The sequence below is a fragment of the Schistocerca piceifrons genome, chromosome 10 (genome assembly GCF_021461385.2).
Source record: "Schistocerca piceifrons isolate TAMUIC-IGC-003096 chromosome 10, iqSchPice1.1, whole genome shotgun sequence".
In the NCBI taxonomy this organism is placed as follows: Eukaryota; Metazoa; Arthropoda; class Insecta; order Orthoptera; family Acrididae; genus Schistocerca; species Schistocerca piceifrons.
In genome coordinates this window covers 133,383,322-133,400,352 of record NC_060147.1, presented here as the reverse complement: position 1 = coordinate 133,400,352, position 17,031 = coordinate 133,383,322, and the positions used below count along the sequence as shown (strand labels likewise).

At 48.8% G+C, this 17,031-nt stretch overlaps 1 protein-coding gene across 1 annotated transcript in view; it reads right to left on the bottom strand.

The window, feature by feature from the left end:
* Positions 1-17,031, bottom strand: part of LOC124718868 (tenascin-X-like) — a 117,783-nt gene that overhangs the window by 40,529 nt on the left and 60,223 nt on the right. The window contains exon 2 of the mRNA XM_047244501.1: positions 3,300-3,549. Coding sequence (XP_047100457.1) covers positions 3,300-3,547 — 248 coding nt within the window. The 5' untranslated portion in view covers positions 3,548-3,549. The remainder of the gene's footprint in view (positions 1-3,299; positions 3,550-17,031) is intronic.

Below are 17,031 nucleotides of genomic sequence, written 5' to 3'. Positions count from 1 at the left end.
CTGTATTTAGAAGGCAGTAAACAGGGTCTTTTTAGTTTATACTTTCTACCTTGTTTTCTTTATCAATGTGAAATAACATCGAAAATTATTTTCCCAGTTAAATACTTCTGCCTCTTCACTGCTGAAACTACTTTCATTAAAACAGTTCATGTATTTACATTCTTATTCATGCATAATGGGAGAGAGTGTTTCTTTGTGCAGGGACTGTAAAATGCACATACCTTTTTGCTTTCCGATACTTTATCAATCTTGTGGGAGAACTCTTGTAGGAATAAATACCAGTCTGTGGTGCAAGATACGCAGTGTGTCATAAAAACAAAGAAAACAACAAGATTACAAAGACACAAAAGCACAAAATCTATTACCAAAATAGAAGTGGCCCTGCGACAGCATGTTACTACTGCGGTGTTCGTACACAACGCCACAGTCTAACGTTTCTACAACATACTCCAGATTTCAACACTCCGCACCCGGCACACTCAGTTAATCACTGACGTCACTGACACACTAGCAACGTGGTTGGCTGCGGATTTACAACCAAGTAAACGGCGGACACTCGCAATGAGTAGTCTGTTTCCACAAAAAAAGTCGCTGGTTTAAAACAGCTTCACACAAGTAAACGAAATTAAACACAGGCATGGACCAGACTCAAAGACTCGTTTGGAAAGGATCGGTAACACCAGTATCTCTCTGTATAACTGAACACATCAGTCTGCTAAAGTACTGGAAGCATCAATGTGTCTACACGTACATCTCAATTCAAACGCCTTCAGAACAGACCACGAAAGACACAACGGTGCCGACCGACCGCCGTGTCATCCTCGGACAATAGGCGTCACCGGGTAGGGACATGGAGCAGCATGTGGTCAGCACACCGTTCTCCCAGCCGTTGTCAGTTTACCCGATCGGAGTCGCTACTTGTCAATCAAGTAGCTCTTCGATTGGCCTCCCAAGTTATGAGTGCACCCCACTCGTCAACAGCACTCGACAGACAAGGACGGTCCAAGCAAGAGCTAGTCCAGCTCGACAGCGCCTAACTTCGATGATCTGACGGAAACCGATGTTACCGTTGCGGAAAGGCCGTTGACATGTATGGAGTAGGCGAGGAGTCGCTCCCTAGTTTTAAATATCCATACGTTTTGTGATAGTTGATGTTTATTAACGAACGTCGTCGTGTTACGTTGCAAGGTCCCCGAGAAAACCTGATCGTCCGTAGCATTTTCTAACGTTGGACGACGAGATGGCAGGAAACTTTACTTTACAAGAGCGCGCCCAGGTCACTTCTTGGTTTGAAGTGTGGGGATGTGCAGCCCTCGTTCAGCGATGGCGGCAAGGTGTTGGTAGCCCTCATGCCACGCTTAATGCTAAAACCGTTAGGAATTGTCACACCAAGCTAATGACAACTCTGTCTGTAAACCATGTTGACGACGACCTTCAGTGTTGTGATCTCCAGAAAATGTAGCAGCAGACGCATCTTCAACGTACAGTCCTGCTAAATCAACACGCAATGCAAAAAAATTGCTCTGAGCACTATGGGACTGGACTTCTGAGGTCGTCAGTCCCCTAGAACTTAGAACTACTTCAACCTAACTAACCTAAGGACATCACACACATCCATACCCGAGGCAGGATTCGAACCTGCGACCGTAGCGGTCGCGCGGTTCCAGACTGTAGTGCACGCCATGCAGCAGGGACATAGTGTGTGTTGTGTTAAAGAAGAACCTCGTCTTGGAACCCCATTATATTCAGGAGTTATCGTGAGAGCACTGAGACAGGCAGATGGTCCGTAGCTCGTGGTCCCGCGCCCGGGTTCGATTCCCGGCAGGGTCAGGGATTTTCTCTGCCTCGTGATGACTGGGTGTTGTGTGATGTCCTTAGGTTAGTTAGGTTTAAGTAGTTCTAAGTTCTAGGGGACTGATGACCATAGATGTTAAGTCCCATAGTGCTCAGAGCCATTTGAACTACTTTGAACAGGCAGATGGATTGTGAGGAAATTATGTTGTCATGGCATAATGATTGACTGGATTTGTTCAAGAACATTATTTAGAGTGAGGAAGTGGTGTTCCACCATGGGGGATTCGTGAATCGATACAACTGCCATTACTGTGCAATAACAAATGCAAGAATGACAAAATCACGAAGTCGACCAAAACTGACAGTTGGGTGCAATGTGACTGTGGATCGTCTCACTGGTCCATTCATATTGAAAGAGACAATGAGAAGTGATTGGAATCGTCAGATGCTGAAGGAATATGTGTGACCACTAGTATCACAGTGGGACAGTGTTGCGAATATTCTTTTTCAGCGTGACGGAGCAGCATCTCATTTTGCCTGCACTGCTTGTGACGGCTGGACAAGCACTTCCCAGGACGTTGGTTGGGATGGTGAGGACCCGGTGCACAACCTCTTGAGAAGTCCCGACCTCACGCTTTGTGACTTATGTGGTTGGCCCAAAGAAGAGGTGTGTTAAACAAAGCCACACACTCTGAATGAATTAGAGTAAAGGGTCACAGCTGTCCTTGGAAATGGACCTATGACTTTCCTGCAGATATCAATTGATGACATTCCTATACAGTTACATCGTTTGGTTGACAACGGAGGAGTATATATGGAGTACATATATTCTCACAGTCCTGAAAACAGATAACAGGTTTCATGTGCAGATATTCATTAATTAAAAAACTTACAGACATTTTAAACTAGGGAGCGACTTCTCATCCACCCTCTACACATTCTGCCAATCTTCTTTTAAGGCAAAGCCATAGCGGGCCGGGCCGGCAGTGCCAGAGTGGGCCAGGCCGGCAGTGCCAGAGCGGACCAGGCCGGCAGTGCCAGAGCGGACAGCCTGGCAAAGCCACAGCCAGTGGGCCAGCAAAGCTATAGTTGCCAGGCTGGCAAAGCCAGAGCCGGTGGGCCAGCAGGTCCAAAGAGGACAATCTGCAAAAGGTGGCTGACTGGCAAATGCACAACCAGTGGTCTGGCAAAGCCAGAAAGGACGACACGGGAAAGGTGGCCGGGCTGGCAAAGTCAGAGAGGCTGGCTTCGCAGTGGCAGTGGGTCCAGAGTGACAAGTCCAGAGGGAACAACCTGGCAAAGGTGGCTGCACTGGCAGAGCCAGAGTGGCCCACTTGGCAAAACCAGAGTGACGGCCTAGCTGCTGCAGTCAAGAGGACAATATAGCAGAAGTAGCTGCGATGGCAAAGCCAGAGCGGCCTGTCTAGCAAATTCAGAGTCAGGTCCTGACCTGGCCAGCATGGGTGAGTACTTACAGACATAAAGCCACGGGCTGGTGTACTCACAGGACTTTGGTGACGCCGCAGACGCCGGGCTCCCTGAGGAACGCGGCGCCGTCGGTGTATCTGGCGAGGTGCTCCCTGCTGCCCGGCGGGGCGGCGGGGTCCGTGGCGTTGCGGACGGCGGTGGCGTTGGCCGGCTTGCCCTTGAACCAGCCCTTGACGGTGTTCACCACCCCGGCCTCGGCCACCCCAACGTCTCCCGCCAGCAGCGCCGCGGCCGCCACCAACAGCACCAGCCCCAAACGGAACATCGCTGCAAAACGAAAAGGTGGGCAACGATGCAATGAAGGCGAAATAAAAGGTTCAACTGCTGAGACTATTCAATATTGCAACGGAGTGGAAAAACTAGTACACCGTTACTAATTACACAGACTCTGAAAACACTGATGTGCCAAAACACTATCATTAGCTCATTAATAGCGTACAGGTCCACCCCTCTAACTCAATAGTCGTTGCTCGGTTTCAGGACATATATGGTACCACATGTCTATCGACAGGCAATTCACGTAAATTATGTACAGTGGTTTGTTGGCGCTGAGCTGGCACCCAATAGCGTGCCAAGTGTATTCCATTGGGTTCGAGTCAGGGGAACATGGTGGCCAACACGTGAACGCGAGTTGAGTGACATGTTCCACCAGCCACTGTAGCACGATTATGGCCTTTTACACGGACAGTTGTCCTGATGGAAGATGATGTTGCCTCTGGTGATCAATGGAAGCATGTGGTCCACAAAATGAAGTTTTACTTGAAGAAAGTCATCTATTTTTTAACATAAAAATAATTCAAAATCTTTTTTGGCTGTGAAAATTGTAGTAAGACATGTATGAACTGTGAATTCAGATGAAAGAGTGTCTTAAGTCTGTGGCTGAAATGAATCGGAGGTACGAAATGTCATATGTTTATATAAAACAAAATGTGATCGAGGAGCGTGGCTGCTGTCAGCAAACGGTATCTATTCTTCTAATAATTTCCGTGTATGCAGCCGGATCCCGTCGACATTCTTTGAATAGGTTTCGACACGATGTTCTTGGATTTACACTACTCATTACTCTTATTATACGCTTCTGTACTCTAAAAATTTTTTCTGTTTGTGGAGTCACCCCAAAATATATGATATAATGGAGTGAAAATAAGCAAATTATGCCAGTTTTTTTATATTTATATCTCCTATGTCTGACATCATTCGCATTGCAAACACAGACGTGTTTAGGCGCTTTAGCAGTTCGTTAGTATGTTGCTCCCAACTGAATTTATTATCAAGTTGTAATCCCAAGAATTTTACGCTCTCAACTTCTATTTCCATGTCATCATATTTTATACGCACATCAGAAGGAAATCTCTTGGAAGTTATGAACTGCATATAGTGGGTCTTCTCAAAGTTTAATGACAGTGAATTGGCTATGAACCACTTAGTAATGTCAGTAAAAATTTGATTGCCGCCCTTTCTAAATTTACATTTTTAGAAGTTTTGCGCCCTAAAACCAAAAACAAATTTGGTTTTAGGGCGCAAAACTTCTATGGTCATTAGCGCCCAGCCCGTGACTTAGGAAACAGTAAAAAACCGAAATTGAAAACCAGCAGCAATGGCAACAAAGTCATAAAATTGGAGAAACTAATAGCAGAAGGAATGCTTAAAAATCCACTACAGAAAGGGGTTGGTTGTCCCCAAAAAAAGCTTCAAATGACTGACGTCATTTCACTGTCACTAATAAACTGGAGAATGCGGTCGGCTGAGCGCGTGTCATCTGCTAAAATCGACGATAGATCAGGCGATAGCTGTAGACGGGAGCGTAACGGATTAAAATAGGGGCACTCAATTAAAAGGTGTCTTACCGTCCACAGCTGAGAGCAGTGGGGACAGAGTGGGGGAGGATCGCCGCTTAAAAGATGTCGATGGCTAAAAAGACAGTGCCCTATCCGGAGTCTAGCTAAAATTACCTCCTCCCGACGACGCGTTCGGGAGGAAGAGGTCCAAGCGCAAGGAAGGGCTTTCACTTCCCGCAATTTATTATGGGGAAGTGTTGACCAATGCGCATGCCATAAATGAACAACTTTGCGACATAAACCGCTCCGTAGATCGGTGAAGGGAAGCGACTGAATAGCTGGCCGAGGAAGAGAGACTGCAGCCTTGGCCGCTATATCGGCCGCCTCATTCCCACAGATACCAGCGTATCCCGGGAGCCAGAGGAACGCCACCGAGACGCCCCCCAGGTGGAGCAAGCGCAGACAGTCCTGAATCCGGTGGACCAGAGGGTGCACAGGGTAAAGAGCTTGGAGACTGAGGAGAGAGCTGAGAGAATCTGAGCAGATTACGTACTGTATCCGCTGATGGCGGCGGATGTAGTGGACAGCCTGGAGAACAGAGTAAAGCTCCGCAGTATAAACCGAACACTGGTCGGGAAGCCGAAAGTGATTTGGGGTGTCGCCAACAATATAGACACTCCCTACACCTAACGATGTTTTCGAGCCGTCGGTGTAAATAAATGTGACGTCCGTCATTTGTGCACATAGAGCAGCAAATGCCCGACGATAAACAAGTGTAGGGGTACCATCCTTGGGAAATTGACAAAGGTCACGGAGCAAGTAGATCCGGGGACGGAGCCAAGGCGGTGCTGTACCCCAAGTTGTCAAGAAGGTTTTAGGAAAGCGGAAGGAAAGAGAATGGAGCAGTTGACGGAAGCGGACTCCCGGGGGTAGTAGGGAGGAGGGGCGGCCTGCATACCCTACATCAAAGGAGGCGTCGAAAAAAAGGTCATGGGCTGGATTAGCAGGCATGGAAGACAGATGGCTAGCATAACGACTCAGAAGGACTGCCCGCCGATTGGACAGCGGAGGTTCAGCAGTCTCAGCATAAAGGCTTTCCACAGGGCTGGTGTAAAAAGCTCCAGACACTAAACGTAATCCACGGTGGTGGATAGAGTCGAGACGCCGAAGAATAGACGGCCGAGCAGAGGAGTAGACTATGCTTCCATAATCCAATTTCGAGCGCACTAAGGCGCGATAGAGGCGGAGAAGGACCACTCGGTCCGCTCCCCAGGAGGTACCATTCAGGACACGGAGGGTGTTAAGGGATCGCAGACAGCGAGCCGAAAGATAGGAAACGTGGGAGGACCAGCACAGTTTTCTGTCAAACATAAGACCCAAGAATTTAGCGACGTCTGAAAACGGAAGGTTGACAGGACCTAGATGTAAGGAGGGCGGAAGAAACTCCTTACGTCGCCAAAAATTAACACAAATGGTCTTACTGGGTGAGAAACGGAAGCCGGTTTCGATGCTCCACGAGTGGAGGCGATCGAGACATCCTTGAAGACGTCTTTCAAGAAGGCTGGTCCGTTGAGAGCTGTAGTAGATCGCAAAATCGTCCACAAAGAGGGAGCCCGAGACATCAGGAAGGAGACAATCCATAATTGGATTTATGGCGATGGCAAACAGTACAACACTCAGCACGGAGCCGTGGGGTACACCGTTTTCTTGGGAGAAAGTGCGGGAGAGAGTAGTGTTCACCCGCACCCTAAATGTGCGCTCTGCCATAAATTCGCGAAGAAAAAGGGGCAGCCGGCCTCGAAAGCCCCAAGAGAACAGTGTGCGGAGGATGCCTGTCCTCCAACAGGTATCGTATGCTCTCTCCAGATCAAAAAATATTGCTACCGTTTGGCGTTTCCGGAGAAAATTGTTCATGATATAAGTGGAGAGAGCAACAAGATGATCAACTGCAGAACGATGCTTTCGGAATCCGCATTGGCCTGGTGTTAAAAGACTGCGGGATTCGAGCCACCAAGCTAAACGGTAATTCACCATACGCTCCAAAACCTTACAGACACTACTCGTGAGAGAAATGGGGCGATAGCTAGAGGGGAGATGTTTGTCCTTTCCAGGTTTCGGAACGGGAACGACAATAGCTTCCCGCCATCGTCTGGGAAAGGTACTGTCGGTCCAAATTCGATTATAAAGGCGAAGGAGGTAACGCAGACTATGGGTTGATAACTGCAGCAACATTTGGACATGGATACCATCCGGTCCTGTGGCGGAGGAGCGAGAAGAAGAGAGGGCATGTTGGAGTTCCCGCATGGAGAAAACAGTATTGTAACTTTCGTGATTTTGAGAGGAGAAAGCAAGATGTCGCACTTCCGCTGCACGTTTCTTCGGGAGAAACGCTGGCGGGTAATTTGAAGAGCTCGAAATCTCAGCAAAGTGCTGACCCAATGAGTTAGAAATTACGACGGGGTCCACTAAGGTATCATGCGCGACAGTGAGCCCAGAGACCGGGGAGAAACTAGGCGCGCCTGAGAACCGTCGAAGCCGACTCCAAACTTCCGAGGAGGGGGTGAAGGTGTTAAATGAGCTAATAAAGAATTTCCAGCTTGCCCTCTTGCTATCGCGGATGACGCGACGGCATCGCGCACGGAGCTGCTTATATCGGATACAGTTGGCCAAAGTTGGATGGTGACGGAAAATGCGAAGAGCACGTCGCCGCTCACGTATTGCGTCACGGCATGCCTCGTTCCACCAAGGAACTGGGGGGCGCCGGGACAATTCGGAGGTGCGTGGTATTGAACGTTCCGCAGCTGTAAGAATAACGTCGGTAATATGTGTGACCTCATCGTCGACGCTGGGAAAGCGACGGTCATCGAATGTCGCTAGAGACGAAAAGAGTGTCCAATCGGCTTGGGCAAACTTCCAGCGTCGCGAGCGCATATATGGCAGTTGAGGCTGCAGTCTAAGAACACATGGAAAGTGGTCACTCGAGTGTGTATCATCAAGGGCGAACCATTCGAAGCGCCGAGCTAGCGGAACAGTACCGACCGCAAGGTCCAAATGAGATACATTTGTCGTGGAGGCAGACAAAAATGTGGGGACCCCAGTGATGAGGCAAACTAGATCCGCTTGGTGGAAGACGTCTAGCAATAGTGAGCCACGTGGACAAGGATGTGGAGATCCCCAAAGCGGGTGGTGGGCATTGAAGTCCCCAACCAGCAAATAGGGGGGTGGAAGCTGACCAAGAAGATGAAGGAGATCAGCTCGTGCCATTGGTGTGGACGATGGAATATATACCGTACGAAGAGAGAACGTGTATCCAGAAAGGGAAAGACGGACGGCGACAGCTTGGAAGGAACTGTTTAAGGGGATTGGGTGATAATGGAGAGTATCATGGAGAAGAATCATGAGTCCTCCATGGGCTGGAGTGCCTTCAACAGAGGGGAGGTCATATCGGACGGACTGAAAATTAGGGAGAACAAAGCGGTCATGGGGACGCAGCTTTGTTTCCTGAAGACAGAAGATGACCGGCGAGTAGGATCGTAAGAGGATCGACAATTCATCCCGATTGGCTCGAATGCCGCGGATATTCCAGTGGATAATGGACATAGGGTGAACAGAAAATGGAGGAATGTGACCAAGGGTGCTGTCAACTCAACGATTGCTCAGAGCTTGCGACCGACAGCATGGAATGGCATTCAGTCGAAGGCAGAAGATCCTGATCCATAGGTTGGTCAGGAGCAGCTCCTGCCACCAGCGATCGGCCGGTTGACCGGCCACCAGCAGTGCGCCTCGGCGACACAGAAGACGGCCGAGGGCGATTTCCGCCAGGTGGTGCTGCAGATGGGACACGCCTTGGCGGAAAAGGAGAGGAACTGTGTTTCTTTGTAGCCTTCTTAGAAGTATGATGTTTAGATGAAGGAGGAACCGATGGTTGTGAAGTTGCGGTACGTAAAAACTCTTCACGAGTATGCTCTTTTTTCGAAGACTTGGCGTCTGGCTTTTGGGCTCGAGATTTAGCACAACCCGACGAAGGGTGAGCCATAGAGTGGGCAGGCGAAAGTGGTGAGGTTGAACGGGCGATCTTTGCGCTGGCCGATCTGACGACCGTGGTACTAAAGGTGAGGTCGCAAGTCTGCGTGGCCGCCTCCTTTGTTGGCCGAGGAGAAGCAAGGACAGTGCTGTGTTTTCCTGTCTGAGGCACGGTGGGCTGTCGACTGGCGAATAATTTTCGAGCAGCAAAGGTCGACACTTTTTCCTTCACTCTTATTTCCTGGATGAGCTTTTCGTCTTTAAAACGGGGCAATCTCGAGAGGAAGCAGCGTGGTCACCCATACAGTTGATGCAGCGAGGGGATGGAGGTGGACAAGTACCCTCATGGGCATCCTTGCCACACGTAACACATTTGGCCGGATTGGAACAGGACTGGATGGTGTGATTGAACCGCTGACATCGATAGCAACGCGTAGGGTTTGGAACGTAAGGGCGAACGGAAATTATCTCATAGCCTGCTTTGATTTTCGATGGGAGTTGAACTTTGTCAAATGTCAAGAAGACAGTGTGGGTTGGAATGTTGTTCGTGTCAACCCTTTTCATAACTCTATGAACAGCCGTTACGCCCTGGTCAGACAGGTAGTGCTGAATTTCTTCGTCAGACAATCCATCGAGGGAGCGTGTATAAACGACTCCACGCGAGGAATTTAAGGTACGGTGCAGTTCCACCCGGACAGGGAAGGTGTGGAGCAGAGAAGTACGCAGCAATTTTTGTGCCTGGAGGGCACTGTGTGTTTCTAACAACAGGGTGCCATTCCGTAATCTGGAACATGACTTTACAGGACCTGCAATTGCGTCGACACCTTTCTGAATAATGAAAGGGTTGACCATGGAGAAGTCGTGACCTTCGTCAGACCGAGAAACAACAAGGAACTGTGGCAACGATGGAAGAACCGTCTGTGGCTGAGACTCAGTGAACTTACGTTTGTGAGCAGACATAGTGGAAGGTGAGGAAACCATTGCGGAAGAATCCCCCATGATTACCGGCTTTTCCGATGGCGCGCTCCTCCCTTGTGGGGGCCCTCTCTGAGGGCACACTCGCCTTAGGTGATTGTTCACACCTCAGGTCACACCTCCCGACGAACGGACGGAGGGACCAATCGGCACTTTCGGAAGGTATCAGCTCGGGTAATCACCCCTCCCTGGGCCTGGCCGTTACCAGGGGGTACGTACGTGTCCTACCTGTCCACCCGGGGCGGGGAATTACGCGTTACCCCGTCACCGGCTACACATGGAAGTGCGTGGGTCGGCCTTCAGACACGCACAGGGAGGAAAAAAGAGAAAGGGAAAGGAAAGAAGAGGGGGTCTCAAACGCCGCAGCGGAGAAAAGGGCAAAGAGAAGAGGGAAGGAAAAGAGAAGGACAGAGGAAGGACGAGGACTTGCAAGTGTAGAAAGCAAGGAATTTGGAACAGTTTCGAGCGTCCGTCTCCGGACGTAGGCACAAACCATACTCCCAGAGGGGGAGAAAGGGAAGGAAAGAGCCAGAGGTGAGGGGGGAGGGTGAAGATGGGGGACGGGGAAGGATGTGGAAAGGGAAGGGAAGGTATGCAACCCGGAAAGGAAGGAGGGCCACATTAGCTCGGGGTCCCGTGCTCGCTACGCACGTGTCCACAAAAGAGTTGTGGACCCCCTGGGGGGGGGGGGGGGAGATGATCCCTGTGTGTTCAGGGGGCTCAACCAAAAGGGTACATAGCGACCCCACCACACAGGCTGGCTACCGTGCTGGCTATGCACCCTAGCATCAGACAACGACGTAAAAGAAAAGGTGGAATGTACTAGGAGGGCGCACGTCGGAGACACTAGGTAAGGTGCTCTTCCCCAAATGGCTCACACTACGGAAGAGAAATTTTGGAATGGAGGTCGAACCCCAGAGGGGGACCAAGGAATGCCAAAAGGTGGAGATGATTACGCAACAAAGCTGGAGTGTAAAACCAACAGAACCAGGAGGATAGCGGGGGCCAACATAAGCAAGGACACCAATAGAGGGAGAGGAGAGGGCGAGGGGAAAGGAGCATGGAGGGGAAAGGAGGGGAAGGGGAGGAGAGAAAGAAGGCTGCAATGGCTCGAGGCCCCGTGCTCGCCACGCACGTATCCACAAAAGAGTTGTGGACCCCCTGGGGGGAAAAAATTTACATTTGATTTACTATTTATTGTAATGAGCGGTACCGTGCAGTAAGGTGGCGTCAGTCTTCCGCTATGCACGGACATTACGTTTAAAAACAAGGTTCTGTAGCCAAACGTGTGGGGAATAATACGCTATTTGGAATCCTGAATAAAACCACTTATTGAGCGCCCCTCATAGGATACTAACAACCACTTACCTGCTCTTTCCAGCATGAAAACTCTCCTAGCCTTCTTAATGGATTTGTTAACTATGACGCCATAATCGCTAATCCTCCTCTGTATACAGACATCGATAAGGTCAGTGCTCTTTGTAGTTACATGCCTTGTCGAAAACATATTACGGAAAAAGCTTTTACAACTTCTTCACAAGACTATTTGCTCGTACCACCTACTGTGAACCCTGGAAGTACCACTGTATACTCTGTAGGTTAAGGCCTCTTCCAACTAATATTGCATGATGAGGGTGTTTCCGCACTACTCAGCGTAGACCTCGATTTTACAACCGACACGGTGGCATCAGGTGGCATATGAAACACTGGATTACTTACTCGAGTTCACCTAGGCCGCTTGTCCGCATCCAGACAACTTCGCAGTCAGACTCAGTTTTCTCCTCGATAGACATTTCTGTCGACTGCACATCTACACCCGCACTCCCCAAGTCACCTTACGCCGTTTGGTGGAGGGTACTTTGTGACCACTGTCACTTCCCCGTTTTGCTGTTCCAGTCCAGTGAATCAGACGGTGGTACACAATGCCTCTCTTACAGCGTCTGCTACTGGAGTTAGCTAAGCATTTGCGAGACGCTTTCCCGTTTACCAAATGAACCTGTAACGAAACGCTCTGCTCTTCTTGGCATATTCCGTATTTCGTCGATCAGTCCTATCCGGTACGGATCCGCAGACTGACGAGCAACATTCAGGCACTGATCCAACGAACGTTCTGTAAGCTGCCTTCTTTGTGGATGGACTACATTTCCTGAGGAGTACACGAGTGGGCCTTCGGCTACGAAAGCCCATATCGATGTTATTTCGTAGAATGGTTCGCACGCTGACACTTGTTGATGGCCCAGTATCGAAATCTGCAGCAATTTGCGGAAGGACTGCACTTCTGTCACGTTGAACGACTCTCTTCAGTCATCGTTGGTCCCGTTCTTGCAGGATCTCTTTCCGGCCGCAGCGTTGTCGCACATTTGATGCTTTACCGGGTACACTCGTGAAATGGTCGTAAAGAAAAATCCCCACTTTATCACTACCTCGGGGATGCTCTGTCCCATTGCTAGTGCGCCGACCATAACCCGCGTTCAAACTCACTTAAATCTCGATAACGTGCCATTGTTGCAGCAGACTGCAACTGCTCCAGACTCTTGTTGTCTTATATAGGCGTTGTTGTCCGCAACGCCGTCTTCTGCGTGTTTACACATATCTGTATTTGAAAACGCATGTCTATACCAGTTTCTTTGGCGCTTCAGTGAACATAAACTGTGAAAAGTATTCGACCTATAGGCAGGGGCGTACCCAGGATCAGAACTGGGGGGGGGGGGGGGGGGGGGAGATTTTGGGTCTACCTTTATCGATTAATATGTTGTGAAAGAAGGAGATGCACTGAATAACAATGTCTTCGTGTTCTAAAGGAGTTTTTTTCTTTGGGAGAATATGCAACTTGCTCGTGAAAAATCCGAACGTGCGTTCCACTTGCACTCTAGCCGCCGATAACTTCTTGGTAAATAATCTTTTTTCGTCACTTAGTAACAATCCAGAAAATGGACTCATTAAATTATGCAAGTGAGCAAGGGCTTCAGGCAGCCCTAATGGAGCTTTTACTGAAATGCCCGGTAGTTTTTTCGGTGATGGCCAGTTTTGTTAAACTTTCTAAAAATTATTTTATAAATCACTTGCACTAAATGTCTCGCCATCTACTGCTTGTCATAATCTGCACGTCAACTGCTATTAATCTACAGTTAGCGTCAGCTGTAACTAAAAAATTAATAGTTTAGGAGCTGAAAAGCATTTTACATTTGAATATGGTAGGAGAAACGATGTTTTTCGTTAGAAACTTCACATAGACATGATCCCTTACTGCCTACAAGTGAATACGCTGTTCCTTGGCGACGTAACATGCCTGCGAATAGCAGAGCGGATCGCTTATCGCTAAATTTATTATTTCTATAAACTTCCCTGCCGACAGTAACGTGCCGAAGACGAAAAACTTACTCCCGGATCTGCGCGAACGAATTCGCCCCCTGCCGCTCGCTGGGTACGCCCATGCCTATAGGACTGCTTTGGGGTACTTCCATATTCATGTTCGAGACGCCTTTCGGAAGTCAAGTAACGTGGCGTCTACCTGGTGCCAGCATCTGCTGCTTTTTGGGTCTCGTGGACGAACAGAGGGAGCTGGGTTTCAGACTATCGTTGTTTTCGAATGCCATGCCGATTCCCACAAAGATTTTAGGCCTCCAGAAATGGCTTAATACGCGAGCACGAATCTTGTTCAAACTTTCTACAACAGAGCGACGTTGTGGATAAAGTCCCATAGTTTTGTGCGTCTGTTCGACGACTCATGTTAAAAACTGGAATGAACAGTGTCTTTTTCCAATCACTAGGAACGTTTCGCTACCTCCAGCGACTGCTTCGACCATCGTCTCTCCCGTGCACCATCTTCTAGCGGATAGCAGGAACTGTGGTGGCGTAAGCTGTCGCTAGCACACCGGTTGGCAAAGATGTAGCGCAAAGATCGATATTAGGCGCTGGGTCAAGAGTGTCTTTCACGAGAGAGGCCAGAGAGCGACTCGCAAGGAACGCTCCACAGCAGGTACACTACTGGTTATTAAAATTGCAACACCAAGAAGAAATGCAGATGATAAACGGGTATTCATTGGACAATTATATTATACTAGAACTGACATGTGATTACATTTTCACGCAATTAGGGTGCATAGATCCTGAGAAATCAGTACCCAGAACAACCACCTATGGCCGTAATAACGGCCTTGATACGCCTGGACATTGAGTCAAAAGAGATTGGATGGCGTGTACATGTACAGCTGCCCATGCAGCTTCAACATGATACCACAGTTCATCAAGAGTATTGTGACGAGCCAGTTGTTCGGCCACCATTGACCAGACGTTTTCAATTGGTGAGAAGTCTGGAGAAAGGGCTGGCCAGGGCAGCAGTCGAACATTGTCTGTATCCAGAAAGGCCCGTACAGGACCTGCAACATGCGGTCGTGCATTATCCTGCTGAAATGTAGGGTTTTGCAGGGATCGAATGAAGGGTAGAGCCATGGGTCATAACACATCTGAAATGTAATGTCCACTGTTCAAAATGCCGTCAATGCGAACAAGAGGTGACAGAGACGTGTAACCAATGGCACCCCATACCATCACGCCGGGTGATACGCCAGTACGGCGATGACGAATACACGCTTCCAATGTGCGTTGACCGCGATGTCGCCAAACACGGATGCGACCATCACGACGCTGTAAACAGAACCTGGATTCATCCATAAAAATGACATTTTGCCGTTCGTGCACCCAGTTTCGTCGCTGAGTACTCCATCGCAGGCGATCCTGTCTGTGATGCAGCGTCAAGGGTAACCGCAGCCACGGTCTCCGAGCTGATGGTCCATGCTGCTGCAAACTTCGTGGAACTGTTCGTGCAGATGGTTGTTGTCTTGCAAACGTCCCCATCTGTGGACTCAGGGATCGAGACGTGGCTGCACGATCCATTACAGCCATGCGGAGAAGATGCCTGTCATCTCGACTGCTAGTGATACGAGGCCGTCGGGATCCAGCACGACGTTCCGTATTACCCTCCCGAAGCCACTGATTCCATATTCTGCTAACAGTCATTGGATCTCGACCAACGCGAACAGCAATGTCGCTATACGATAAACCGCAATCGCGATAGGCTACAATACGACCTTTATCAAAGTCGGATACGTGATGGTACGCATTGCTCCTCCTTACACGAGGCATCACAGCGACGTTTCACCAGGAAACGACTGTCAACTGCTGTTTGTGTATGAGAAATTGGTTGGAAACTTTCCTCATGTCAGCACGTTGTAGGTGTCGCCACCGGCGCCAACCTTGTGTGAATGCTCTGAAAAGCTAATCATTTGCATATCACAGCATCTTCTTCCTGTCGGTTAAATTTCGCGTCTGTAGCACGTCATCTTCGTGGTGTAGCAATTTTAATGTCCAGTAGTGTATTTAGGCCGCCGCAGCCTCTAACCGGGGCTCAGCCTCTGTCACTGACTCATTCTAGTTTGGCATCTTTCACCGAACAGCAGCCTTGCTTACAAGGGAACCTCCCCATCGCACCCCCCTCAGATTAAGTTATAAGTTGGCACAGTAGATAGGCCTTGATAAACTGAACACAGATCAATTGAGAAAACAGGAAGAAGTTGTGTGGAACTGTGAAAAAATAAGCAAAATATACAAACTGAGTAGTCCATACGTCACATAGGCAACATCATGGACAATATGAGCTCAGGAGCGCAGTGGTCCCGTGGTAGCGTGAGCAGCTGCAGAACGAGAGGTCCTTGGTTCAAGTCTTCCCTCGAGTGAAAATTTTATATTCTTTATTTTTGCATAGTTATTATCTGTCCGTTCGTTCATTGACGTCTTTGTTCACTGTAATAAGTTTAGTGTCTGTGTTTTGCGGCCGCATCGCAAAACCGTGCGATTAGTAGACGAAAGGACGTGCCTCTCCAATGGGAACCGAAAACATTTGATCGCAAGGTCATAGGCCAACCGATTCCTCCACAGGAAAACACATCTGATATATTCTATACGACACTGGTGACGGCATGTGCGTCACCTGACAGGAATATGTTGTCGACGCACCTAACTTGCACACTTGGCGAAGGGGTAAAAAGATTCTTCTACCTTTCCCGATTTAGGTTTTCTTGTGGATGTGATAATCACTCCCAAAAAAGTGATGAAAACATAAGAGTTTGTCACATAAACTGAAAATAAAAAATTAAACTTTACACTCGATGAAAGATTTGAACCAAGGACCTTTTGATCCGCAGCTGCTCACGTTACCACGAGACCACGGCGCTCCTGCGTTTTCAGTCTCCTTGACGTTGCCTATCTTCCTATAAACTACTCAGTTTGTATATTTTGCTTATTTTTTCACAGTTCCACACAACTTCTTCTTGTTTTCTCAATTGATCTGTTTTCAGTTTTTCAAGGCCTATCCACTGTGCCAACTTATAACTAAATCTGAGGGGGGTGCGATGGGGAGGTTCCCTTGTTAGTAACAGGCTACGACAGTGCATAGCGGGACTCGTGCTATTCCAGCAGTACCGGTATGACTGAAGTGTGTTACAGCAAGATTACCGATATTGTCTACAAGAGGAGCTTGTACCACGAACATGGACTCTATGCAAGATAAGTAACTCTGCCAGTTTATTTACATAAAGTCATATTAATCCAATTGTGCATTTGTGTTGTAAGAGGATACCGGCCACCCATAGTAACATCCTCTCCCTTGATTTCTACGATACAACACCTTAGGGCTACAGCGGAGACGAGGGTGGTATACTACAGGAACAAATGAGTGTTATCTGTCAAATGTCGTGTCGCCTCGCGCAAACAGTCGACCGGTAGTGACGCAATCGGCTGGGAAACGTGAGGCGGACTCTAAACTACTGTCAGCTCAGCTGGAAGGCCTGCGTGTTTCTGCTGGAGTCGTGCCTACGTGAGATAAAAGCCTTCCACTGGTCAGAAGTTCTGCCAGATCTCTGCAGGCTCGTCCGCGCGGCTAACAGAAAACCAGTCGCCCCGTGAAGCGTGTAGC